The following is a 27,980-nucleotide window of genomic DNA, read 5'->3' as shown; positions in this document are numbered from 1 at the left end:
TCTAACTACTTGGGACCGGGTGAGAGAGCTATCTAACTACTTGGGACCGGGTGAGAGAACTATCTAACTACTTGGGAGCGGGTGAGAGAACTATCTAACTACTTGGGACCGGGTGAGAGAGCTATCTAACTACTTGGGAGCGGGTGAGAGAACTATCTAACTACTTGGGACCGGGTGAGAGAACTATCTAACTACTTGGGACCGGGTGAGAGAACTATCTAACTACTTGGGACCGGGTGAGAGAACTATCTAACTACTTGGGACCGGGTGAGAGAACTATCTAACTACTTGGGACCGGGTGAGAGAGCTATCTAACTACTTTGGACCGGGTGAGAGAGCTATCTAACTACTTGGGACCGGGTGAGAGAACTATCTAACTACTTGGGACCGGGTGAGAGAGCTATCTAACTACTTGGGACCGGGTGAGAGAGCTATCTAACTACTTGGGACCGGGTGAAAGAACTATCTAACTACTTGGACCGGTGAGAGAGCTATCTAACTACTTGGGAGCGGGGTGAGAGAGCTATCTAACTACTTGGGACCGGGTGAGAGAACTATCTAACTACTTGGGACCGGGTGAGAGAGCTATCTAACTACTTGGGACCGGGTGAGAGAAACTATCTAACTACTTGGGACCGGGTGAGAGAACTATCTAACTACTTGGGGACCGGTGAGAGAACTATCTAACTACTTGGGACCGGGTGAGAGAACTATCTAACTACTTGGGACCGGGTGAGAGAACTATCTAACTACTTGGGACCGGGTGAGAGAGCTATCTAACTACTTGGGACCGGGTGAGAGAACTATCTAACTACTTGGGACCGGGTGAGAGAACTATCTAACTACTTGGGACCGGGTGAGAGAGCTATCTAACTACTTGGGACCGGGTGAGAGAGCTATCTAACTACTTGGGACCGGGTGAGAGAGCTATCTAACTACTTGGGACCGGGTGAGAGAACTATCTAACTACTTGGGACCGGGTGAGAGAGCTTAAGAATAGTAGCTGTGTCACTTTGTTGCTGCAGTAAACGTCTTTGTCAATTCTCTGGCTGTAACTTCTAATATATCTTCAGTGTCTGACATCATTCGAGCTCTCCAGTGATCTACTTTTGTTCTGAGTCTTTGCTCCAGTGAAACCAGAACCTCCAGAAGCATAATAATTACAAATGAATCTATTAAATAAATGATTAATGAGAGCTTACAGAAGCTAGCGTAAAAGAAGCTAACCTGGATGTGACGTCATGACTTTTCTGTAGAAGAAAAAGTTTTCAAAAGTTAGCAGACATTACCTTCTGGAAGTCGTCAAACTTCTTCTGCAGGACCTCCACCTGCTCCAGGTCAGAGCCCATCTCCTCGTTAGTGAGGGCGCCCTCCTTCTCGTTGATCCACTGCTGCAGCTCGTTGGCCTCGCGGAACAACATGAACTTCTTGCAGCTCTTCTCCAGCATGTCCTTGCGTTTCTCTCCCAGCTCCAACAGAGTACCATACCTTCAAAAGTTGCAACCACAGATCAAAATCATTTATGTGTCTTGAAAGATATATCATCCCTTTTGTACTGTGGCTTTTGAAGGATTTCCCTATTTATTTGGAATGCTGTATTGTCTATGACTTGGGCAATGATCACTATTTCTCTAGTGGTTTTCCATAACTCACTCCTGTCGTACTGAAACTACCAGTCAATTAATTTCTCCTCGGTAGTTCATTGGTAAAGATGCTGCTTCCAGCTTTTCTTGTTGCTTCTAATAGGACATCTTTGCATGTGGAAGAGGTTGGGTTCTGGTTGGGCGCTTCTCTGACATGTTCAAAAATGCTTAATTGATAATGAAAACACATTTTGCTTGCAGCTTTAAATTCCTGTCACTAAATCAAGAAATACAAATAAGATTTCAAGTAGTAGATACGAGCAACATGAAAAACAAGCTGTGGTTTTCACAATTTATTAGTGAGGCTACTAAACTGTGTCATTATCCGCTCAGCAGGTAATTAACTGATTGCTTTGCTACGATGTATCAACACTGCCACATTTGCCAAGTCAGGTCAAAAGAAACCTTCAGAGATTTCACAAGTTAGGAAAACATCCTAAAGACAGGCACTACGTTGGCATTTCTTTTATATTCACCTGTTAGACATGTCTTTCCCAATAGATTAAGCATGTAGTTCGAGTTTCAAGATCATAATAACCCGAGAGGGTTTGTTTTATTCTATTATGGACTGGGTCTGTCACTTTTATTATGTACTCTTCATCTTTATTTATCAATCTATAAATTATGTTCTACTCCATGTAATCACTTTTGTGACCGCAAATGATTTTAAGCAAGTGTCCATAAAAACTTGGAGCAGCTAGACTTGAATGAAGGATCTTGGAGCCACTAGGATCAGCAGACTTTCTGACTAGCATTATGAAGTATACAATAATGAATCAAAGCCAGATAAGAGCACAACAGAACAGCTTATGACATGAAAGAAAATGAAACATTAACATCCATAGACAAGCCTGGGATGAGGAGGATGGTAAAGTTTGGCATGAAAGGTTCTTCTATCCCTGCACTGAATAGAAGAGGAGCGTGGAGTACACAGTGTCACAAGAGGAGGGTTTCTGGGTTGGGGGGGGATGTAAAACTGCGATGGTATTTAGCGGTATCACGATCACAAGAACACGCAGAGGGACGCGGGTTCCTACTCACAGCTCTTCCACCTGCTTCATGCGCACAGACACGCTGCAGGCCTCCTTGGTGACAAGCCTGCTCAGAGGCAAGGCCAGTGCACACCACATTATTAAGGTGTTAAACAAAGCGAGAAGACAGCAGAGGAGACAAGAGAGAGAGGCCAGGGGCAAGGTCATTAGTGTTAGAAAACTGAGCAGAACATATGAGTGTAAAGAAAAGTTAAAGGGCAGAGAAAAGCCTGAACACTTAAGAGGAATATTTAACAAATCCAGAAGACACGTAGCATTTAGTTAGTGCACTACACTCTGCTGTGAAGAGGATGTGCTCTCTTACTGATTGTCTGTCTGGTCTTGGCGCAGTGCGATGCTGCCGTGTTCATCCAGCAGGTTTTCCCTTGAAGAGGACTGGGTGGGGTCCAGCTTCTTCACATAGGCAGCAGGAACAAAGCCCTGGCGATCGTTCACCTCCACCTTCCACCAATCCTGCAACAGCAAATGATGTTTAGAGATGTTTTCTGATCAGAACAAACACTTTGCAAATGTTTGCTGCATTCTAACTGATGAGGCAGTCCAGCATATTGACTGAGTGGATTTACTTGCATGGGTTTTGCATGTATGTTCTATTCACTTGACATGGTTGAATGCACTTATGAAGCTCTCTCTGGATGAAATGATCCGCTGATGATTGTAATATAGGTGTACATGGGGGTGGGCCGGTGGGGTCGTGAAGTTCAGGGGTTGTACTGGACAGGTAACCAAATACACAACAAGACCACCAGCACTAGTGTGAGCAAGTCTCCATGTTCAGTCTAATTGAATCCACATTCAGTAAAACATATGAAAATAATTCATATTTTAGTTTAATCTCTTAACCTTTAAATGGTTTCTGTATTTTATGGGCTATAGTCATTTGACATGCTGTGTCCATTTGTACAATGTGCGTAATAAGCGTGTATTATTGTTGTTACATGGGTGTAATCTGGGTCTAAAACACTTTATTAAGAGTTTTATATATGATTGCCTATTTAAGGGTTGAATGGCTTTTTGCTGAATGTTTGAAAATTGATGATTTATTAATCACTAATGATGAAATAAGGGACTTCAAATGTTAATCTTTAATATGAATGTTTTCTAAACACTGAATGACTAAAATGGTATTGTTTTCAGTTGGTCCTGTTATTGTAGCCTGAGGAGCGGCGCCTGGTCAGACAGTTTGAGGTGTACCTTGTTGGTGCTGTTGAGCAGGGTGAGGATGTCCCCCTTCTTCATGGTGACTTCACGGGGGCTCTTCTCCTGGTAGTCGTAGAGGGCCAGCACCAGCTCCTTCCCGGTCTCATCATCAGTTGGGGCCACTTGTTGCTGTTCAGTGAAACAAACATTTAGAGTCACTGATGATCTCTGTTTAAAACTGAGGAAGTCTTATCATCTGAGAATTTCCAAACGGTCTAGCGATCAGAGGCTGTTCCATCGCTTCTTAAGTTTCTCCTTTTCTACAACCCAGAACTATTTGCAAATAGCTACTTTGTACAATTGTAATGTGTATGTAATACCATTTTTCTAAATGTTTCTGTTTATTTCTGTTGCCTAGGGAAATTGTATATTGTATTCATTCTTTTTTTTATTGTGTATTATTAAGATACTCTAGTGATGTATGTCTTTTCTATTGTAATGTTGTATATATTTCATTTTTATCTTGAATTTAGTTATATTTGTATCTTATTCTATCTTTTGAATATTTGTAACACATTTTTAATGCTTGAAAACACGACTCCTGTGACATCAAAAATCCATAATTTGGGACGAATAAAGTATCCATCCATCTTCATTGCACGTTCAAAAACTCTCGTATGAAACTGAGCATGTGCAGGGTTGAGGTGTGAAGAAGGGGTCTCACCCTGCAGGACTGGGCCTGCTCCTTCAGAGCATGAATGCTGCTGCCGTAAGCACTCAGGTCCGACATCAGGGCCTCGTGCTTCTTCAGCAGCGCCTGTGGAACACAAACTATTTAGCACAACTGCATTTGTCTCAATGGATATAAAGGTAGGGAGACGAAAGGGTCAACATATGATAAACGTTATACTTAAATAGTAGTTGAAAATGTGATATTGATACACTGATATTTTTGTTTAAACCCCTGGTTTCAGGTACCTCAGCAGAGTCCTCGTCTTTGCCGTAGTCTGGGCTCCCCACGATGGGCTCCTTCTCCCTCATCCAGGACTCAGCCTCGTTGGCATCAGCAAAGTACTGCTGGGCCTGCAGAGAGTCCTCCAGGTCCTGTCTCCTCTGGGAAGCCTTGGCCTTCAGCGTGTCCCAGCGTCCATGCAGCTCACCCAGCTTCACCTTCACCTCCTCCCCGGCAAAGTGTCCTGGATCCGCCCCAAACATGAGTGATTAGCATTTTGAATGGTAGCACAATACTTTACTAGCTTAAGTCACATTTAACTGATAGAAGACATCAAACCAAGCTTGGCTTTAAATTGTTACCTTCCTCCACCATGGCCTCTCCTTTCTGGGAGACAGCCTTAATGCGAGGCTCATGGCCGGTGATCTCCGCCTGCAGGGCCTGGTGCTTCTTCAGCAGGTTCTGGACACCAATCAGGTCTTTGCCTGAGGAAAACACAGAGGGACACTTTTTCTAAACTGACCGTTTAAAGGGGGACCTTTTATTTTGTAGTACTTGCAAATGTTTGGGACGTCATGATTCAAATCCAAAAATGTTGGAATGTAACATACTAAGGCTATAGGATTAAAAATTTCATTTATTTATGAAATGTAATTACACACGGAAAATTGAATAAAAACGCAGCTTTAATTGTAACACAATAAAAAAACATTTTAATAAAATAAATGCAGTAACAATAACACCAGGGAAAAAAGCTCTAGCCAAAAAAAAGAGCCACTTATGGCGCATTTCAACTGCAGCGCGTGGCACGGTTTAAGCGCGCCGTGCCAAACCCAGCCCGTTTTTTGTTGCGTTTCCACTTGGGGTAGTTCCGGCTAACGGGTACTGTTTCACAGTTTTTCTGGCTCTCCAAAATCCAGGTTCTTTCTGGGCTAACAACCAGGCTGAGTCGGGCTGAGTATGCTAAACTAGAGAGAGAATCGCTGGCAAGGGGGCTACAACAAGATGAACACATTTGACCGTGATTTAATTGTAATACACGTTTCAAAATGATGCCGAAGTAACAACATACTGATACCGGTTAGTAAAAACCATGAATTAATGCTTTGACAAGTCTGCAGACAGACGGCAGGCGAAAAACCTTTTAAAATGCGTGTTGTCTAAATCAGGGTTTCCCAACCCCCAGTCAGCCTAAGGTCTCAGCCTCTCGTGCGCACGAGAAAGTTACCGGTGCGCCAAGTAGGAAGTGGAGCACACAGGAGACAACCATTTAATTGCAGACTGTTATGTTTATGTGGGGAAATGGCAGTTACTTCGTTTTAACATTGCTATTGCTTTGTATGTCGGGGGCGGGCGGGAGATTCCTGATTGGTTGTTGGTCGCCTTGGGCTCGAGAAATCGCCAAGCCTCAGACACGCCCAGCTTCAAGATTTTTTGATGCCTGTAGTGTAGACGGGCCGTTAGCCTCTGTTGCTGCTGGTGGCGAGTAAATATTAAAATCAGTTGTCAAAATTGACAACTTACATTTTTAATGTATCTGCCGGTCCTTGGCACAATAACGGTTGGGAACCCCTGGTCTAAATGGAGATCGGCTAAGCTAACGTTATATATGCTCCGACCGTCCACACTCACAACAACGGCCTACAGACATACATAAACCAGTGACTGTATTCTCCATGACACAGGCAGTCTGTGGTTTGTACTCGTTTCACTTCTGTCTAGTCTCTGAACAGATATGAGGAGCTGTGAGCTCTGAGGGCTAACAGCTAACGGCTGATGTTGGTTTTCTGTGGTTCTCATTGAAGATGACGTCACGGCTCCGCCTACACTGCGTTACTATAGTTACTGCCCCAGCTGCTAAACTGTAATGGAAACGCAGCATAAAGTGAGCCTGGCCTACCAAGGCCTAGCTATACCGTACTAAGCCGTGCGAGGCCCAGCAGTGGAAAAGCGCCATTAAAGGCAGAGGGGCAGTGAGCTCCAGTAAGCTATGCTGTAAAGCACTGTGTTGTCTTTTAGCTGCAAGTTGTTACAGACAGAATCACTGATCTACTTATGACTCTGGTGATTGAAATAACATTTTCATTTATCTTCGATTGTTATCAAAATGAGGACACAGAAGCAAACAAAGAGAATAAAAAAGGCCTCAAAGCCCATCTGTTCAACAGAGCCTTTTCCTAGACCTTTTATTTGATTTACTACCCTTTCATTTATTTTTTATTGTTTGTTTTTACTGCTTTTTATTCAATTCTACCGTGTTGTGCACTGTTTTATATTGTTCCATGCTCACTGCTTGTAGCACTTCGGGATTTGAACTCAAATATGAAGCGCGTTATAAATGAAACCCATCAATATGTCTCACCTCTGTTAGTAGAGGCAGCAATGGGCTCTTTCTCACGGATCCAAGTCTCCTCATCCTCCACATCTCTGAACAGCTGCTGCAGCCGCAGAGAGTCGGACAGCTTCTGCTTGCGTGCAGCCATGGGCTCGCGCAGACCTTCATACCGCGACATTAAAGCCTCCTGTTTCTTGCGGATGTTGTCTGCATCAAAGTGTCCAGCTTCTTGGAACTGGCGAGCCTGGATAGTTATGCCATCAATGCGATCCTGAGGGATAATAATTCATACATTTGCCATTCAATCACTGTGTACCAAAAAAGGATGAAAAGGCATCATTGGTGTCATGTATGCCTCCGTGATGAGCGTCTTGGGTACCTGGTGGGCTGCCACGTCGGCCTCCAGCAGTGCATGCTTCTTCTGCAGGTTCTGGACACTGGTCAGGTCTTTCCCGTAATCGTCTGAAGCTAGGTGTCCCTCAACCTCATACAGCCACAGCTCGATGTCCTCCACGTTTCTGTTGAACTGCTGCTGCTGGTTGGCCTCACGGAGCTTGATACCTTAAGTACCACAAGAAATCATATTGAAGAAATGAAATTAACATTCACAATAACGACAATGAGGTGCTGTAAGATTCTATTCTTGATCCATTGCTAGTTACATTATACATTACTACAGAGATGCCCAATCAGTGCAACTGTACTATGTTTTTATGCAGATGATACCATTTGATGTCACTTGTTCCACTCTGACCATCCTCTCCTTGGTCTTCCATTCAATATTAATATCAAAGAATAGAAAAGAAACAGTCCATGTGTATTAACGGTTAACCAAGTTAATAGGCTTTCCTCTAGCCAGTACCTTTGAGCTCGGTGGCCTCCAGAAGTTTCTTCCACTGGGAGCCGACCTCCTCCATGCGGTCGGCCACCTCAGTGGAGGCGTAATGCTTTCCGTCAAGCAGCTCCTGGCCAGACTTCTGCAGGGCATCGATGCGGCTCTGATTGGCTGAAAGCTCAGCTTCAAAAGCCTGGTGTTTCTGCACCTTGCCCTGAAGGTTGGAGGGGTCCTGTTGTCAAGAGAGCAGAAGCACATATGTTGGGAAATAGTAAGGCAGGAAACAGTGTAAAAAACATTTAAAAATGTAAGAAACCTCTCTGCACTACTATGAAATACCTTGTAAGCCTCATCTGTGGCGGTCTTCATCTTCTCGTTGATCCAGCTCTTGAGCTCATCAGAGTCCCTGAAGAACTGCTGCAGGTGGAAGGAGTCCTCCAGAGCAGCACGGCGAGACTGAGCGCGTTCATGCAAAGCGTTGCGGCGGCTGAGCAGCTACACATGTGGAAAGGAAGAGAAGACGTGTTGCTTTGAGTTCACATTGAGAAACTGAGATGACAATGCCGGCTGCGTTCAGTTGTTTGTTCATTTGAGCGAGAGGAAGTAGATGAAGCTTCAGTGGTACTTACAGCATCTCTGCGAGTAGCAACGTCCTCTTTGGCATAGTGGTTGTTCTGGATCAGTTTGGTAGCAAACTCATCCAGGGCCTGGAGATGTACAAGAAAAAGATATTTAAAGTGTATTATATTTCATAAAAGCTAGAACTGCAGAGAAAACTGTGTAAAAGATGTTGTTGATTCTACAACTTCCATGTAGAAGTAATGATATTCTTGCTGAAAGACTGGAAACTGCAAGGTGAATTGTGTAATTGGACAAACTGGATTCACTTACGGTGATCTTTTCTTCCTGGGCACTGAGTGACTTCTCAAAGTCCTCATGTTTCTTCAGCAGGGCCTCTACACTGTCCAGGGAGTCCCCCAGGTCTTCATTGAGGAGGAAAGCCTACACAATACACACACATCCTTAATAAGTAGCACTCCACAGCAACTAGGAAATACACACAGGTGAAATTCTTTCTTGAAAAAGGTTTTGGTTTCAGTCGGTGTGTCCGGTTACCTCTTGTTTGCTCATCCAGTTGTCAACTTGCTCAGTGTCCCTGTAGAAGAGCTGCAGGTCCATGCACTGCTCATACTGCTGCCTGCGGACCTCCCACAGCTCCAGCAGGGACTCCTTCTCCGAGGAAAGGATGCCCAGCTGCGCAAAGCACACCATAGTTAAGTGCCGGTATAGATAGTAATAATAGCAAACAAAAGAAGGACATTTAAATCATAATAATTGTACCTTTTCCTTGACCTCCTCAGAGGCATAGTGCCCTGTATCGAGTAATGCTTGGCCAGCTTCATCAGTGGATCTGAAACTGTCTTCATGGGCATCGATCTCTCCCTGGTAGACGCAAAAGAGACATGAACAAAATGAAAATAATGTTCAGGGTTCATACACTTTTCCATGACTTCTCAATGACCTTTACCTCATTTTCCATGACCAAAAAAAATTACCACTGAAAAATGTTTATTTGAACATGGAACAGGAAAATAAGGTCTGCATATGAAACACGTTGTGCCTATATAAAACAAATCCAATAGTAGGCTTACTAGCTTCTACACGCTGAAGCAACTGCAGTCAGGGAGGCAAACTCATCAGGTATGAACAAGGTGACAAGGATCCGAGCCCCCCCCCCCCGACCCCACGGAATATCGGTTTAGGAATAACAGAGGAGTTTAGCAGTCAGAACAACTAAAGCAGCAGGTAATAATAACAGAAACGCCAAAGAGTCACATCTAGTAGAAATATATAAAAGCATTTATTTTAATTGTGTAGCAGTCAGTTTATCATTTTGGCAGCACTGTTGAGCATTTTGAAAATGTATTGTCATGCCTCTGTGCAAGGCTTAGTCTTTCTATCTTTATAGCCACTGGTGTTAAGTAACTAAGTTCATAAACTCAACAAGTACGTGGGTACAATTTTGAGATACTTGTACTTTATTAAGTATTTCAATGTTTTGCTACTTTGTTCTTCTACCCCACTACAGTTCAGTGGTACATGGTGTACTTCTACTCCTCTACATGTATTTAATCCCTTTAGTTACTTTACAGATGTGGTCATGTGGATTACTGATGTGAAATGTAATCAAGTGTTAAATCAGACTTTAGTTCCACCTGGAGTAAATCCACCAGCTACCCTGCAGTATACAAAGTCATTCAAACTAGCTGCACCTTCACCAGCTTTGAGAACACTTTCATGATCAATCATTATAAAACATATCATATATATTATTCTGAAATGGACCAATCTGCACAACGACTACTTTTACTGTCGCTACTTTCACTATATTTGATGCTGATACTTTTCTACTTTCACTTGAGGAACATTTTGAATGCAGGACTTTTACTGTAACAGAGTATTCCTACACTCTGGTACTTCTACTTTTACTCAAGTACAAGATCTGAGTACTTCTACTTTTACTACAAGATCTGAGTACTTCTACTTTGACTCAAGTACAATATCTGAGTACTTCTACTTTTACTCAAGTACAAGATCTGAGTACTTCTATTTTACTACAAGATCTGAGTACTTCTACTTTTACTCAAGTACAAGATCTGAGTACTTCTACTTTTACTCAAGTACAAGATCTGAGTACTTCTATTTTACTACAAGATCTGAGTACTTCTACTTTTACTCAAGTACAATATCTGAGTACTTCTACTTTTACTACAAGATCTGAGTACTTCTACTTTGACTCAAGTACAATATCTGAGTACTTCTACTTTTACTCAAGTACAACATCTGAGTACTTCTACTTTTACTCAAGTACAAGATCTGAGTACTTCTACTTTTACTACAAGATCTGAGTACTTCTACTTTGACTCAAGTACAATATCTGAGTACTTCTACTTTTACTCAACTACAACATCTGAGTACTTATACTTTTACTCAAGTACAAGATCTGAGTACTTCCATTTTACTACAAGATCTGAGTACTTCTACTTTTACTCAAGTACAAGATCTGAGTACTTCTACTTTTACTCAAGTACAACATCTGAGTACTTCTACTTTTACTCAAGTACAAGATCTGAGTACTTCCATTTTACTACAAGATCTGAGTACTTCTACTTTTACTCAAGTACAAGATCTGAGTACTTCTACTTTTACTCAAGTACAAGATCTGAGTACTTCTACTTAAGTACAAGATCTGAGTACTTCTACTTTTACTCAAGTACAAGATCTGAGTACTTCTACTCAAGAACAAGACCTGAGTACTTCTACTTTTATTAAGTACAAGATCTGAGTACTTCTACTAAAGTACAAGATCTGAGTACTTCTACTTTTACTCTAGTACAATATCTATACTTATACCACCTCTGTTTATAGCCTATGAAAAAAACTATTAGAAAACTAAGGCTAACGTTAGTAGATAGTGACAATGTATGCTAGCTCTGAACACCTGAGCGGCCCGTTCTAACAGCTGTTCACCAGCGGCTCAGTCTGTGCCACAGTGACTCCGCACAGTTAACTAACGCACCGTAGATAATGTAGCTGACCCTCATCCCGGAGCAGCAGAGTTCAGCCGACAGGCAGGAAGACTCGAGCACACAGCTCGCGCTTCATATATTAAAAAAGAACACCATGCGCGTCATGATGGTACATAACAGCTCGAGACCGCAGATTATTTCGGCGATTAGATAAAATGTAAATTATATTTGACGCAACTTTAGTTACATTTCCATGACTTTTCCAAAACTTTGGGAAACATATTGTTTTCCATAACTTTTGCAGGGCCTGGAATTCGCATTTTGAATTTCCATGACTTTTCCAGATTTTCAATGACCGTACGAACCCTGAATGTTGCATGGTGTTTTGTTTTCAGCTTTAAAAAGGATAAAGCTTGAACTGTGATAGAATGCCGAGATGAGAGGTGTATTATCAGAAATGTTACCTTATGCTCCTGGTGGCGGTCGAGCAGAGCCTCAGCTCCAGCCACGTCATTGGCCAGTTCGTCAGCATTGATCAGAGCTTTCATCTCCGTCACCCAGCTGGTCAGATCCCTGAAGTCAGCAGTGAAGCGCTGCAGCCTGATGAGAGAAGGTCACAGAGGGTGAGCGGATATGCAGAGAGATGTTGAACAGGGCTGCACTCTGTATACTGATTAAGTATCTGCCTATGTACAAAGAAGCAGTTTTTGTTTTATGATGAAATACAGCATATGCAGCAAATGTGGTGTATGTCATAACAGCGCTGTGTGTGAGCAGACAGTGCTGGGTGGTGTGTTACCGGTAGGAGTCGTTGAGGCGGGTGTGGCGCTCCGCGGCCAGAGTGCGGATCTGTTCCCAGTTGGTGATGAGTTCGTCCTTCTTCAGGTGGATCTGGGAGGCGTTGTGGGGATGTGTCTGCTGCAGGCGCTCTGCATCTCCACCCAGTGTGTTGACCTGATGAAGGAGAAGACAAAGGGGAGATGTTTGGACTAGGTTTATCACTTCATGGCTGTGCTGTATGGATGTTGCCATTAGTAAAGCATCATCCTGCCTTATCCTCCAGAGCAGCCAGGTCTCTCTCCAGACCCTCGTGTTTACGAAGCAGAGCCTGCACACTGGCCAGGTCACGACCAAAGTCATCAGAGGCCATCAGCTGCTCCTTCTCCTTGATCCAGCTGATGGTCTCATCCACATCCCTGTTGTTGGGATACAATACACAGGTTAGTGGAAACAAATACCATGTAACAGAGTGTGAACATCACCAAAGATAGTAAGGGCCCGTGTGCATATGTGTCTCTTTCCGAGTTAGAAACAGCCACCTCCAGAAGAAAAGGCAGCTCCCAGCTGTTTTTTTCTATGTGCTCCGTCTTTTTTGTGCAGCCGCTACGAATAAAACATTAAACACGTTTTTAGATGATTTCTGCCGGGAGGACATCTAAATGTTGTTGCCGGTGAGTGTTTGACTTTTATTGTCCTCCTCCCTCGCTATATGGCAGACTGAGCGGGGATAAGCTCATTCATACAAAATGTGAGAGCAAGTGGAGCTCATAGTACAATAAAATGTATAGTAGCACTAGTGCTGTAGCGACGCGTCGACTTCAAAATATCGTCGACGACATATTTCCGCGTCGACGCGTCGCTACACACACGTGGGTCACCCAAAGCAACAAGCAGTTCGCAATCGCACTTCAAACACAATGGAGACTGAAACGGCTACCACCTCCTCCTCACAGGATTGCGCACGAAGCCCCCAAACGAAAACATCTCGCCCTAGGTCTTCAAAAGCATGGGAATATTTTAAAGTTAGTCCAAAACGCAAAGATATTTATATATTTATATCTCACTGAGACTGCTGCATAGCCTAGCAGAAGCAGCAGCTAGCTGTGGTGGCTACCATTAGCAGCTAGCATTTGCTCTCCGATTTTTTACATAAAATGGAATTATGGATTATAAATTCAATCATTTTTTTATACATAGACGTTAAAAACCTATGGATTAACCGATTCAGCCGCGTTTTTTCTCATTGTAATGCCATTGAACACGTCTTTTGATCAGATTGACAGCTACGGTGGTGAGACGATCTCCCTAGAAGCTCTGTGAAGGTACGTGTTGTGATGACTGTATTTGCTTCCTCTGTCGCGAGTCCGGATCACTCAGTGATGATACTATATACCTACATAATCTGTGGAGTCTCAGCTTTAATCGGATATATTGTATGTGCAGCTACGATAAGTAATAAGGGTACTTTTATCTTGAGTTCTGTGCCAATGTCCGTTAGCATTTTTCGCTCAGGGGTCATTTAGATGCTTCTTATGGAGACTTGTGTTTTGTTTTGGTAAACATGGTTTGTATCGTCAGTTAGCTGAGATTATTTCCGTTAATCTGGTATAACACATTAATAGGTTCTTAAATAATAAGATCCCCTGAGACACAGTATCGTGAAAAAATTTTTTTTTACATTACGTTTTTTTTACATTACGTTTTTTATGAATTGAAAAACAGAAAAATAATCGTTAGATTAGTCGTTTTCAAAATAATCGTTTCCCCCCAGCACTAAGTAGCACAAACATATAATGAATCCATGCTAGTTTGTCGTGCTACGTCGGTGATAAGTTGTTAACATATCGTTTTCATAGAAATAGTGAAAGAGCGCTGAGAAGGTTTTTTTAATGAAAAGCTGGGAGCGGGCGTTCCCCAGCGCCGTGCCAGCGCCTTTCTGCCAGAGAACACGGGCCCTAAGTGTCCACATTGGATCAGACCCATATCGCTCACCTGTTGAAGCGCTGCACCTCAGCCGCCCCGAACAGCCGGCCCTGCCTCTGCTGGGCCAGGCCCTTCAGGCGCTGCCAGGCGGCGTTCACCTCGTCCTGCTTGCGGACAATGAGCTCCGCCTCAGGATGGGCCTCCTGTATCAGCTTGGCTGCCAGTTGGTTCACCTCGTTAACACGCTCCTCGTGCGCAGCCAGGTCGGTCTGAAACTCCTCAAACTTCTTCTGCAAGAGTTCCACATGCTCCAGGTCCTGGCCCAGCTCCTCCGAGGTGGCCATGGTCTCCTACAGGTGGAAGAGGAAGAGCTTTCTTTTAATACACGTAATCAAGTTTTACAAATAAATATCATTAAAAAGGTTCTTAGCATTCAGGCCTTTTCTTTCAGTTAAAGAAATACCATACATTTGAGGACTTTCAGCAGCAACCCTGTTATTAATCATTACTTATTACATGGTTTAGTTGAATAGTCGATTCTGATTGGTCAATTCAGAACACGTGACACGTTGTTAATCCAGAACAGACAGACCGCTGTCAAGGACTTATTGACCGTTGTTAAGGACGCTCACATCTGCACAAACAAGTCCGTTCGATTTAACTGTATACAGTTTGGCCGAAAAGCAAACTGCATGCAGTTTGCTTTTCTAACTGACAAGACAAGAGCGACAAGAAAACAGCGCAGAAGTAACGGGGCAGAAACCCTCCTTTTTACGCAGCGGTCCAGACATAGACATCAGACGGCGACACATATTCAGTTGCCAGTTACTTTAGCATTAGGGCAGGGATATCTAGATACTTTCCAAGGTTTGACATAATGAATTGTGCTGCTTTTAAAGGAAGCAACGATGTTTTCAAATCTGTAATCAAAAAGCTCCTCAAAAACACTATCGAAGCAGTTCCTGCCGTTGCTACGTTAGTTCAAACAGTAACAACGGACTACTTTTCTTAGCGGATGCATGTCAATTTAAATCAATACAACTATTTTTTAAATCAATAAAATCATTTTCTAAATCCAAAAAACATTTCAATTAATATTGGGAGTCATGTCGTTACTTTGTTGAGAATGTGGCCATGTAATAAGCGGGATAATGTGCACATTGCATAATGTGCCTTCATGCCGATCTAGATCCCTCCGCTTGGCGTCGGGCTCCTGATCGGCCTGTCGGTGTTCTTTTCCCCATAATGACCGCCTCGCTGCACATTATCCCTTACATATGATTTACAAGGAAAGTAAAGGTTGTTTCAAATCCGAAAGGAGCCACATAGCGAACATGTCTGACAGAATGTAAAAAGCCTTCACTGGATGATCTCCTCGTCATTGCTCTCGCATTCAAAAGTTCCCTCTTGTTGCCAAACAAAACAGTGTTTCACTAAACAGGAAAATGAGGTGGTACCATTATTCTCAGAGAATCCTTTTAGCTTTCAACTCATAATACCAGCCCCCAACCATGTTTCATTGAAGTGGCATTGAAGAGCAAATACAAGAACAGTGTTTCTGAGCTGAGAAAAGGTTGCTTGGTCTCCTTACCAAAATATTGTAATGTTTGTTAGTTTGACTGTTAAAACCTAAACGTGCTGGATTGACCCTCACTAGGTAGATGCTAAATGAGGATAATGGAAAGGGGAGGTTTTCATACGGCTCCCTTATTTTCAAACCTTTATTACATCCTGTAACTGCAAGTCTATTTCATCGTAACTGGTGAAATTGTCTAAACTATCTTCTAAATAAAGAATTGCTAAAAAGTGTTTATTTTATTCCACGAGAAAGCTAGAGAAGAATACTGAAAGACTTGAATTGAAAATGTGTAAGAATGCCCCTAAACAAGGACATATATGAAAGATGTGTACATTCTAGTCGTGGTGAAAAAGGTTTCCATTGACAATCTGACCTTGTCACTGATCCAGTCCAGGGCATCCTCACACTCACGCAGGTACTGGACCAGCTTCTGGGCCTGCAGGAGGCGCGTGCCCTTCTCCTTGGTCCTCATCAGCAGGAGGTCCCAGAGGCGATGCAGCTCCTCCAGACGAGTCTAGTGACCAGGAGGGAAGGGAAGAGGTTTTCAAAAAGTATTTGCAAAGGGGAAATATGAAATGTGAAAATAAGTAGAAAAGGCACCAATATGAAACACAGTACATGCAATACAATGTAAATGTCCATTTCCTAACAACAGAGGAGGGAAAGCTTTCAGCCAAGAGCTGGAAGAGTTTTTACAGCACTCAAGAGTCACGCCGGGTCCACACAGCTCAACACCTACTTGTATATACTCTCCCATAACCACACTTGTAACTATGGGCCTCTGTTGTGTCCGGTAAGGCGTGTAGGACTACATCACATGGAGCAGGTTACAGTGGGCAGCATGTTCAGAAAACATGCATGAGATTTAGGCTAGCCGACGCAGCCAGTGTTATTGTTGACAACAAGGTCAATAAACCATTAAGATTCAAACTAAGGACAACAAGAACAGTGCTGACATATTTACTTCAAACAAGCAATATCATTGTTAGTGCTGCTGCATAAGTTCAACTCTTTGTTTTTTAACAGTTTCACTTATGCAGTCATTTTTTTTATCATATTAAATATAAATGTAATAGCATCACATTTCCATCCAAATGTTTAGTTTATGCATTTATAAAAACATGTTCAATTAAGATGAACAGAGTCTGCATGTCAACATAAACACGTAGATATAGCTACAGTCTATGGTCAAACACACACAGGGAGCAGGTGATGGATGATGTTCCCGCTGCAGTGACACGGAGGACAATATCAAACACTGCTGCGATTAGGCACAAACAGTTACATATGCACTACTAGATTTAAAAGTTAGTGTTTGAGTGTTTGCCTCGGACAGACTGCTTCTCTGTGCCATGTTCATGTTGTTCTGACACTCTGCTGACACTAGAGTGAACACATGTTGGTCAGTGTGTGCCTTACTCGGATGGTCTCAGAGGAGAAGTGGCCCTCTGTGATCATCAGGTTCCCAGTGTCGTCCAGTTTGATGATGGCCCCCGCGTTCGCCTGGACTTCAGCCTCAAAGGCCTGATGTTTCTGCAGCTTACCCTGTGAAACAGAAAATACATTTAGATATGAAACACAAAGGCTAACCTTTACTGTGATCGAAGTATTCTGGGACGGATCCAACGGCAAGTAAACATCTACGGTTTAGAAAGTGTCTACAGAGGAAGCAGTGGGCTCACCTGCAGGTTGGAGGGGTCCTTGTAGTTCTCATCAGAGGCGATCTGCAGCTTCTCTTGGATCCACTTCTCCAGCTCATCGGCGTCGCGGCGGAAGAACTGGAAGCGGTAAGAGTCCTCCAGCTTGGTGCGCCGCATGATGGACAGCTCTTTGAAGCGGCGGTAGCGGTCCAGCACCTGCTGCCGGCGCTCCTGGATGTCATCGGCTGTCTCCAGCACTTTGGCCCCTGCGGTGTCCATTTTCTGGAAACACAACATAAAAGCACTCATTAATTAGTCATAAAAAATAAAAAAAACATGTAAAGTACAGTGATTCCCGCAGAAATGAAATATACTTTGAGGGAACGACTCGGGGTGGGGTGGGGTGGTGGCGGTGCGTGAAAAAAAATCTCCTCAGAAATCTCTCAAAAATGTAGGAGCGGGGCTAGTCCTGGTGGGCTACCCAGGCTGAGTGACAAGGTGGCATCCAGGAAACTGAAATGTTCAGGTCACTGCCATCGACACCAGGAACTTCCAGCTGGCAAGTTAGTACTCTGGGAGCCAACACACGGGCACCGACCAAGAGGGCGCCCCACGCCAACATACGTGGAGGTGCTGAGGAAGGATGTGGGGGTGGAAAGCTCCACAGAGCTGGCCGGGTGTATGGAGGACCGTGAGGATTGGCGAACCCGTTGGCAAACTCGTCTAAGGACGACCTAGTAGTAGTAGTCCTTGATTGGCTCAAGTTCACACCTTTTTAGGGGCGGGGCTAGTGATGTTGTCCCGGGGATGCTTAGGAGTTGATAAAGGAGATAATCCCACTGACGTCATCATTTGATTCCAAAAGTGGGTCTGGACTCGCGCCCATAGAGGCTGTTTACCAGTATAATGGCTCCCCCCAAAGTATAATTTATGGGTGGCTCCCCCCAAAGTATAATTTATGGTTTTTAAAGTTTTTTTTACTCACTGAGCACTCATTGCCACCAATGCAAATGCAAATGAGTGCTCACTGAGTAAAAAAAACAAAAAAACACACAAATTATACTTTGGGGGGAGCCATTATACTTTGGGGGCCCCCCAAAGTATTAACATGCTGTGGGAATCACTGAAGTATAAAGGTATAAGCTGCACATTAGTCTTGCAACATTCTGTTGCACTATTTTATTTCTACCCTTTTTATTGTTTTGTTATCTCCTTTATTGTGTTGTGTCATGTATTTATGTTGCATTGCCATTACTACACTGGAGCTACTGTGATTATGACAATAAAGCCTTTGAATCTTTGAATCTATGAAAGATGAACACATCAGCCCCATTAAACAGCCTATCATGCAGCCTATACAACACATGAGGGGCAGAGCTTTACTCTGTGTGTTGCAACTTGCATATATATTTATTTCACTTGACACACACACGCATCATGGCGTAATTTCCACTGGGGACAGGGGGGGACATGTCCCCCGCTCTTTTCGATACCCCGTTTGTGTGTCCCCACTTTACAAATATGTTTATTATTATTTTTTACCGCAAGCCGTCATCGCCACGGAGGAGCACACAGCCTCTGTGAGCGAGCGAGCGAGACAGACAGAGAGAGAGAGAGAGAGAGAGAGAGAGAGCACACCTTTATCTATTGAATATAGATAAAGTAAGAAGTCATTCCAATGTGTACTATAGGACAGTACAAAAAACAGTTTAAAAGGGGAGGGATTAGTAAAATATGCATAAATAAAAAGAAAGAATGCTAACTAGGTAACATAAGATAAGAATAAACAAGTTTAAATGATTTGTTATTGGTTGTGATCATATTCTAAAGATGTTTGGATTATTGAAAAGTATACAGCTCCCTTTCATCTGAGTGTTGAGAGCTGTATCCATAAATTCATTTTGTGCTCAAAGTGCAGCAGGTTGATGCATTTCACTTCAACATTTAAAAACACATCTTCCCGGGGGAGCATGCCCCCGGACCCCCCTAGAGGAGGTGAGGTCCCCCCTAAAGGATGTGAGGTCAACCCCCAAATAAAGCAGGTTAAAATAATTAAATTGTATTGCAAAACATGTTCTTTTAGTAAACACTGCAAACGGGTCCCACAGACCCAAACAGCACACAAAGGTTAAAGGTCAGCGTATAATAATGTTAAAATGTGCTAAATATATACACTGCAAAAAACAAAAAAAAGAGGAGTAAAAGTAGCTCACGACTTGTTTTATTTTGTGGAAGTAGCTCTCATCCTAAAAAAGGTTGGTGACCCCTTACTGAGACTAAAGTGAACTATCTAAACACTGAGAGTCCTTTAGCTCACTGAGTCTCTCAGTCTGACAGGAGAGGACTCTCCTCCACTTTGTTGTTGAAAAAAACTCCTTATATCCGTTAGCGTAGCTCGCTAGCACCAGAAGCTAACAACTACGATCTCCGGTACCGGTGCGCTCTCTCTCTCGCACGCACACAAAATGGCTCGTTCCACACACACACACACACACACACACACACACAGAGCCGAGCTTTAATGAAACACAGAGACCCAGACGTAATAGTACTGTATCATATTATTTTAGAATCAATAATTTTTCTAATTTTTTTAAATTTAAATAACCATTTTTCCTCCTGGTCTCTCGCGTCCCCCCTGTGATGCCTCTGTCCCCCCCATTCACTTTGAGAACCACTGCTATACAGTAATATGGCACTCCTTTGTGGTGCTAAATTGAAAAAAGTGAATGCATTATTTATGATATAAATGTCTAAGAAATGTGGGCTTCCCTTGAAGAAACCCAATTCTCACTTTTACCAGTTTTACAGTTCACACTTGTTTTTAAATATTATACCATCATAGATGCTACCCAGCTGAAGACAATCTTGCACAATAACGCTCATTAAAATCAATATACAATGGGACAGGAACTTGGCTTGGAAATATACGGCAGGATATAAAGACTATTTGCCAAAACAAAAATCCCTCATCCTGTCTCAAGCTGAGCGACCAAACAGCACAAACAGTCAAATGTCAAAGGGGGATGGGGTGGAATTCCACATGCATGCGGACAGTTTCTAGGCTACACTACACAATGGGATCGCTGCAGTCAGCTTCTCTGTCCACTGTGCCTGTGGCCCCATGGTCAGTAGGACTGTGGCTCATTTGAGCTTGCAACCTTGTTAAAACATGACAAATGAGATTTAACACGGGCATTCAAACCAGCTTCATTTCCTAGAATGGTGGAATTCATTATTTGTTTCTGTGCCAGACCGCACCCTCCGAAAGACGGACACAAAGAGGAAACTAGAGAGATATTGATCTGTCTATCCAAACCAAGGTCAACCGGACCAGAGAACAATAGTTGATGTCCAAGCTGAGTGCAGGGTGGGGGGGGTGGTGTGGGCACTATGGCAGGCCTAAATGTAAATGAATGTGGGTTTTTGTCGATGTTGCAGATTAGACAAAAAGCAAAGGATGGATGATAGTGTCCTGGTCCATGTTTACACTCAATGGGACGATTAGTGCTGTCAGCAGTGCAGTTGCTTTTTTAACTAGAGGCACCATTAGCTTCCTGACAAGAGGGCCCACACACACAGAAAGACCCAACATAACACCACTGAATACACTGTAAGCCGATTAGTGGCATCAACCCACTGCCCGAAAAACTGACAGTCCAGAATTTTAGACAGCACCCCTCCCCCAACTCCTGACTTGCCCCAGTTCACAGAGAGCTTACATGTTCAGAGTGATTTAACTGACCTCAACCTTATTCTGCAAAGTGATGTCACCTAAAGGGGACACACACATGCTACAGACCACCTCCAACTTAAACATCAAAAGGTTTCGCATCCTTGTAAGATTTCACTGGTGTGATCTCTCCCACCTTCTAACTCCTGCAAAATGACCCATTTGATGTGTACTACCTAGTTGAAACAAGAAGCATATAAGTAGCAAAGGTAACAACAGACACAACTCTCAAAACAAAGGAAGAAGACATTGGCCTGACACGATCAGCCAAAAGACAAGAATATTAAGCAACTTCCATAAAAGTGAGACTGTGGGTGTTTCTCAATGTCGAGTAAAGCTGCTCCAGAGCCACTATTTCAAGCATACTACATCATCGAGTGCCGCCGAAGTACTGTTCCAATGTCCAGCATACTTGGAATCCTACCGAGCCCGGCGTACTTCGTTTGGAGAAATTTCGAGGCTGCACATGTGTAGACTCCACGGTCTTAAAATCCCCACAATGCTTTGCGCACGGACCAATTTCCCCAAATCTGTGGCGAGAAAATGTAAGGCGGGGCCTCTCATATGACGCACACCTGCACACTTGCTCGCCTGTTCCACTCTTCGTTTCCCGAAATGTACATATCCTATAAATTAAATTAAATTAAAAAAAATTCAATAAATACATGTGGGAGGCGATTCCCAATCAGGCCAGCTGTAGAGGAGACCCTCTCAGCAAAACACACCTTTACACCTAACACACTTAACTATGGCACTGTCGTATACATTGAATTATTCCATTTGATCATATGTAATCAACTTAGGCACCCCTCCCAAAAAAAAGGAAATAACAATACAAATATTCATAACTCGTATTCTCATACCTGAGTCATTTTGAATATTCGATTAATCGTTCCCATCCCTAATTTGAACACTTACTTATATTATCAGATGAACAAATGATTATGCTTTACTTTTTAAATAAATGTGTTCAATGAACTTTCCAGAGAACCATATGTGTGTTGTTGGACGGTGACTGATGCACCGAACATGGTTTGGTTTTTCATGTTCTGCCATTGATTTGCTATGTGTGTTTAAATGATGATTCTGTTGTAACTGCCCAGAAGGTCCTTTCAAAGCAGAACTTACACAAACAGTGTAGCATTAACAGAAGTTATTGAGAAGTGACTCTCACATTACAACATTTTAGACAAATATAAATGAAGTTCAATTAAGTCAGATAGTAATCGAAATTAACTTTAATGACCTAAATTAAAATATTAAAAAAATTCTAGCATGAGAACTGGGCTGCGCACCGCTCTCTGACAGCTCTATAAAGAGCGCTGTAACTACTGATAACGCCTCCTCACATGTTGTATGAATAGATAACAGCTTTCCCCCTTCACCTCACTGCTCCACTGCGGGGGTTTCTACTCTCTTGAGAAAACACCCACACACACCATCATATCAATATCAGCCAGCAGTCCTGATGGTTTCTATCCCATTAATGGAGGTAGTAGTCATATAAAGCTACTTCCCTTTCTCCAATCTCTTATGAATAAAACGTATGGCATATTTAGAATGTAAAGCTGGGCTGTAACTTGCCCAGCAAAGCAGCATGTGACTTTCATCACCACCCTGACAAAGTCCAATTTTAAAAAGGCAGCCAGCGCAAAATGGTTGCAGCTTCAACCACCTCTCCGTTAGGGAATTCATATGAGGGGAAAAAGCAGACCTCTAAGGAAGGAATATCCTATGTTGTATACGGATCTATATTAGTACTCCTTCAACTCACTTGGTAACCAGAGCTGTAGCTGAAACAATAACGTAAGGAATTCGAGCAACTGGATATAACTGCTCCGCCTGCCTAGCTACGTTAAAGCGTTAACAGGTGCCTGCAAGGATCGTAAATGAAGGGTAATGGTTGATCAGTTAAAGGTGGGGTAGGTCATTTTGGAGAAACCAGCTCGAGTGCGCTAGAATTTGAAAATACACACACGAACGTGCACATGACCAATGAGGGCAGGAGATAAGTTTGTGCACAGATGGAAGGCTGACAGGCAGGTAGGCCATCCAGTTACTTTAGCCGGGCCGGCTCAGATGATTGGTCGTGCTTTTTACAGCGCTACGGCTTCCACAGATGATGTTTTTTATGGATTTATTGTCAAAGCATTTCATGTATGCATTGCTATCGGGACGTTAAGAGCATTCCATGGAATATAACAAGTGTTTCTGAAGGGAATTACCTACCCTACCTTTAACTCCATAAAAATGACTGTCCAAAACATATTATAGGAAGCCTTTAACAAGGGCTAAGTGCTTTCCTTCCTGGACTAAACAACAATCTGAACCCTTACAACGTATATACAGCAAATTGCTAATGATGCAAAAACACGCCTTAGGATTATAGACGGTAGAATTCAAAGGGTTGACCCGAAATAGATTTTGGAGCTGAACTCCAGTCCGAATACATTTTTACTTCAGAAATAAAAAGGAGCTTGTGAGCCGAGAACAGAATGTGTGAAGTCATCTTGAGCGTTATTGCATGAAGAAGGCTACACCCCGCCATTAGACCCTGTCTCTGATAACACTGCAAACTTTCCAGCAGACTAATTCATGGCTTTGGCTCATTACATTATCATTCACAAGAGGTCCACAGAGGAGCGATGAAGTCATTCACTTCAACTCCCAGTTACTATGGTGAACCATCTGCGTAGTGCAGATCATACTGACGTCAGGCTGGGAGGATGGAAGATACAGGAATTTGCAGGAAATGGGAGAGTCTCATGAGAGCCGGCAAGCTCATTTCCTTTACTGTGGAGCAGAGGTGGAAGGATGAAGACGATGACATGACGGCAACAATACGGCCTTTCCTTTTCAAACCAACTGCAAGTGTTAACGCCCCATCTGAAATTCACTTCATATGGAATATACCGTAAAAAACAACACTATTAAGACCAATTCTGAGCTTCTATCCTGTCAGTCAGTCAAACTCATCTTTCAATAATACTCCTGATGGGCTGATAACTAGCAGGTCGTTTTTGAAATGCATGAAGTAAAATGACCCTTTCATTTTCATGTAAAATATCACACAACAAGACATACAGTAACAAATATACTTAGGTCTATCGAATAGAGTGTATGATATTGGAGTCATTCACCAACACTTCAGGCTCCTTATTATTTAAGGCCAAATGACGAATACATTCCGATCAACAGCCACTTACTAACACCTCATGACATTCAAATGAATTTAAATAGGCCGTACAAACAAATCAGCGTTGATAGTTTGACAGGATGAAAACAAGAAACCAAATCATACCCACATCAGAAACGGCTTGTGAGGATCCTCAGGTTTTCTTGTATCTGGGCTGATCAGAAGGCTACATCTGTGACGGAGTCTGCAGCAATGTGTACATCTGCTGTAACTCCATAACAGAGTGATAATGACCAAAAAGCAGACTCATCCACTCCGCAGCAGACAGACGCAATGCACCTGCAGTGACTATGCTGTACTGAAGAGCACGCCAAGATGCAGCCCAGCCCATGCGCATCTCTCTGCTCTGTAACCCCTGCCCCCCCCTCCAGCTCTCTCCCATCACTTGACTCAGCAAAACAGCATGACCACTGCCCAACACGGTTTTCAAATCTACTTTCCAATACTAACTTAAAAAAGACACACAGGCCCACAAAACACTCCGTGAGACGAATATGGATGATCCCTTGAGTTAAGGTAAAGGTTGGTGTTGATGATCTGTGGAAGGCTACACTGTGTAGGGCAGAGGTTGCGCTAGACTTTTTCGCTGCCCGTCATTTTGACGGGCAGGATCGTAACATTTCCGTCAAAATCCATTATTACCCGTCGGCCTGTACACAACTCTGCCGGGGGGGGGGGGGGGGGGGGGGGGGGGGGGAGAGCACGCTCGTGAACTGTCAACGGGGGACTGTTAGCGCAGTGCATCACCTCGCGGGATCGCACAGCGTAAAGCAAATACTCACAGTTCAGTTCGGCAAAGTTAGGTTTGGAAACGGTATAATTTCCTTTTGGGCGGGCATGCATAACACGGCATAACACGGCATAACACGGCATAACACCGGAGCCTCGCTGCAAGGAAACTGTGGCGCTGTTCTGAGTTTGTTCTAATCCATCAAAATGACGGACGGCTTTCAGATTTGTCCGTCATTGTTAAAAAAAATCCGTCATAGACGGAAAATATTCAGTTAACGCGACTTCTCGTGTAGGGTCTAACATTGATTGCACAATCAGTACAAAGCTATCAGCAGTAAGTAGTCAGAGTAGGAAGATGCTTTTACAGGAAGCATTATGTTTGAAGTTCATCATGATAATGTTTCAGAAGTCAATACAATCAATGAGAACTGTACATTTGAGAAAGAAAACAACCAGACCCTCCCATACAAGCAGAGTCTCAAAATGTCTGGACAGGAGTTAGCAGCAGCACTAGAATAACAGGAGTTAGCAGCAGTATCTGAGGCCCAACAAAACAGACAGCCAGAGGGAGAGGGCTATTTTTCATTTGGGTCATGGTCACCATGGAGTTATAATGAAAAACAATGTACTGGTTGAGTTTGGTGAGGAGAAATATGTAGGTTTTGATTCTCTGTAGCAGAGCCCTTGGCATATAGCAACATCTACTTAGCTGTGTTCAAATGCTGCAAGTTATCAATATTACTCAGAATGTCGAAGGTGGGTGACAAATGACTGCAGAGCTGACCATGCAGAAACAACTGAGCCAATCCTCCTCAAATGGATTCCTAACATTATTACATTCAATACTAAAGGTCGACTTTGCATCGCATGCAACCCCAGATCACCGTTTTCATTTCCTGTTGCCCAAGTCCAGTTTTTAGGCCAAAAATGAAAAATAAGACAATAATGTAAAAGGAAACAAAGCCCCATTTGATTGTATGAGTCGCAGCTGAACAATGAAGAATCATTTTCATGACATGTAATCAACTGATGGTATTACAATCTAATGAAAATGGGGCAGTGTAGCATCAGTTGCCCTGGGAATATCTGGGAAGTATTTTAGGTGGTGCTGTCCTATTTTACCTCCACGTTTCTGTATCACAGCATCATTAGGGCAGGCTCCAGTGCCTAGGCCTATTTATAGTGTGATAAGAGAATTTAAGCCGGAAAAAAACAGCTCATTAATGAATACCTAGACCAGTCCTGTTATCTGTACTTGTTGTCATTTAACATTTCTCTGCCATTGGGCTTCCTGGATTTCAATGTGACGTAACAGCCAAATAACAAATGTAGGCTAAGTCATGAAGCAGTGCGATGACTAAAGTCATCACTGAATGGACAACAACAAGCTGTAATCACAAAGCAACTCTCGAAGCCAAGGACATGGCCTAGGCCCACAACATATACCTCACTCAACTGTTAAAACAATGTATTTTTTGTGAACAACATTTTATGAACACTGTTAGAAATGCCACATTTCTAGACAATAACATTTAACACATTTACATGATTTGAATATGTAAATGAAATAGCACACGCATAAGCTTGGGAACTCAAAAACAATGTTGACATAGTATAATTAGATTCTTAACAAAACAATGTGATTCCGTTCAGTCCCATGCTGCTTAATCCTTATCTTGAATACTGCTGCTTCCAATCGGAATTCTATTTCCAAGTGGAGGCCAGTTGGTACGTGAAGCATGTGGCACCACCCTGACAGAGCCAGTTGGTACGTGAAGCATGTGGCACCACCCTGACAGAGCCAGTTGGTACGTGAAGCATGTGGCACCACCCTGACAGAGCCAGTTGGTACGTGAAGCATGTGGCACCACCCTGACAGAGCCAGTTGGTAGTGAAGCATGTGGCACCACCCTGACAGAGCCAGTTGGTACGTGAAGCATGTGGCACCACCCTGACAGAGCCAGTTGGTACGTGAAGCATGTGGCACCACCCTGACAGAGCCAGTTGGTACGTGAAGCATGTGGCACCACCCTGACAGAGCCAGTTGTCTGGACAGTCAGCTGCAGAGGTGTGAAAAGGCTTCTCCACTTTATCACAAGCCGGCACACAACCGTATATATGCAAACTAATCATCTTTATGTAAAGTGCATTTTTAAATACCAGTGTTTCCATAGGCATGGTCAACTCCATAAACACTGCCAGCTACTGAAAGTGGTGGAAAGTAACTCAGTACATTTACTCATATATTCTACTTAAGTACTTTTCTGACATGTTTTACTTTACTTTCCATTTAAAAAGGTACTTCAGACTTCCAAACCACTATATTTTAGAGCTGTTTAGTCTACTTGTATTCCACTACATGTATTCTATACTCACAGTTACTAGCTACTTTGTACTCACATGATATGATGATGGTATAATGAAGTACTGTGCTATTCATCTACATAGTGACTGATACATCATCTAGTTCTTTCAACACAGGTTACTGACAATGCACAATCAAAGTGTCTCATAAACGGTTGATGCATTAGATCATATGCTCCAACCAATGTGTGTCAGTGTTATTACCATAGTGTCAATATAAAGGGTATTACAGTGTTACAGCAGAGAGGTGACAGCTGGGCCGCATCCGAAACTCTGCTCTGGGCGGCTCCCTTCAGACATGGCCGACAAGCTAATGCAGCAACCTACATAACTTCGCCATTTGTAATCCAATTGTATTTCATTCATCCATCCATCCATTCAAACCCCACAATCAACAGACTGGGATTGAACACGTATTACATGAGTATTGTTTTATAAATGTTGGTTAGTGAAAATGTCACAAACGTCATCAGACTATCTAACGGTAGCTGATAAAGCTAGCAGCTCCTGACAAACCCTCGGGTTATGTTCGCTGAGGTGAACATT

At 43.0% G+C, this 27,980-nt stretch overlaps 1 protein-coding gene across 9 annotated transcripts in view; it reads right to left on the bottom strand.

Moving 5' to 3' along the window:
• sptan1 (spectrin alpha, non-erythrocytic 1) overlaps nucleotides 1-27,980 on the bottom strand; it is a 60,154-nt gene that overhangs the window by 31,588 nt on the left and 586 nt on the right. For 5 of the 9 annotated variants that reach the window (XM_034217902.1, XM_034217904.1, XM_034217906.1 and 2 more), the window contains exons 2-23: nucleotides 17,452-17,691; nucleotides 17,189-17,314; nucleotides 16,143-16,283; nucleotides 14,260-14,540; nucleotides 12,539-12,683; nucleotides 12,287-12,441; nucleotides 11,952-12,087; nucleotides 9,299-9,400; nucleotides 9,074-9,211; nucleotides 8,849-8,959; nucleotides 8,587-8,664; nucleotides 8,297-8,452; nucleotides 7,985-8,189; nucleotides 7,502-7,683; nucleotides 7,150-7,393; nucleotides 5,150-5,272; nucleotides 4,814-5,031; nucleotides 4,560-4,652; nucleotides 3,890-4,024; nucleotides 3,000-3,148; nucleotides 2,685-2,741; nucleotides 1,290-1,488 (exon numbers count right to left, since the gene is read on the bottom strand). In XM_034217902.1, coding sequence (XP_034073793.1) covers nucleotides 1,290-1,488; nucleotides 2,685-2,741; nucleotides 3,000-3,148; nucleotides 3,890-4,024; nucleotides 4,560-4,652; nucleotides 4,814-5,031; nucleotides 5,150-5,272; nucleotides 7,150-7,393; nucleotides 7,502-7,683; nucleotides 7,985-8,189; nucleotides 8,297-8,452; nucleotides 8,587-8,664; nucleotides 8,849-8,959; nucleotides 9,074-9,211; nucleotides 9,299-9,400; nucleotides 11,952-12,087; nucleotides 12,287-12,441; nucleotides 12,539-12,683; nucleotides 14,260-14,540; nucleotides 16,143-16,283; nucleotides 17,189-17,314; nucleotides 17,452-17,691 — 3,414 coding nt within the window. Of the gene's footprint in view, nucleotides 1-1,289; nucleotides 1,489-2,684; nucleotides 2,742-2,999; nucleotides 3,149-3,889; nucleotides 4,025-4,559; nucleotides 4,653-4,813; nucleotides 5,032-5,149; nucleotides 5,273-7,149; nucleotides 7,394-7,501; nucleotides 7,684-7,984; nucleotides 8,190-8,296; nucleotides 8,453-8,586; nucleotides 8,665-8,848; nucleotides 8,960-9,073; nucleotides 9,212-9,298; nucleotides 9,401-11,951; nucleotides 12,088-12,286; nucleotides 12,442-12,538; nucleotides 12,684-14,259; nucleotides 14,541-16,142; nucleotides 16,284-17,188; nucleotides 17,315-17,451; nucleotides 17,692-24,447; nucleotides 24,668-27,980 lie in introns of those variants that run through there. The other 4 variants (XM_034217908.1, XM_034217910.1, XM_034217909.1 and 1 more) reach the window with 2 other exon arrangements.

The sequence above is a fragment of the Gymnodraco acuticeps genome, unplaced genomic scaffold (assembly GCF_902827175.1).
Source record: "Gymnodraco acuticeps unplaced genomic scaffold, fGymAcu1.1, whole genome shotgun sequence".
In the NCBI taxonomy this organism is placed as follows: Eukaryota; Metazoa; Chordata; class Actinopteri; order Perciformes; family Bathydraconidae; genus Gymnodraco; species Gymnodraco acuticeps.
Note: the sequence above shows the minus strand (reverse complement) of the source record. Positions and strands in the feature narration are given on the sequence as shown.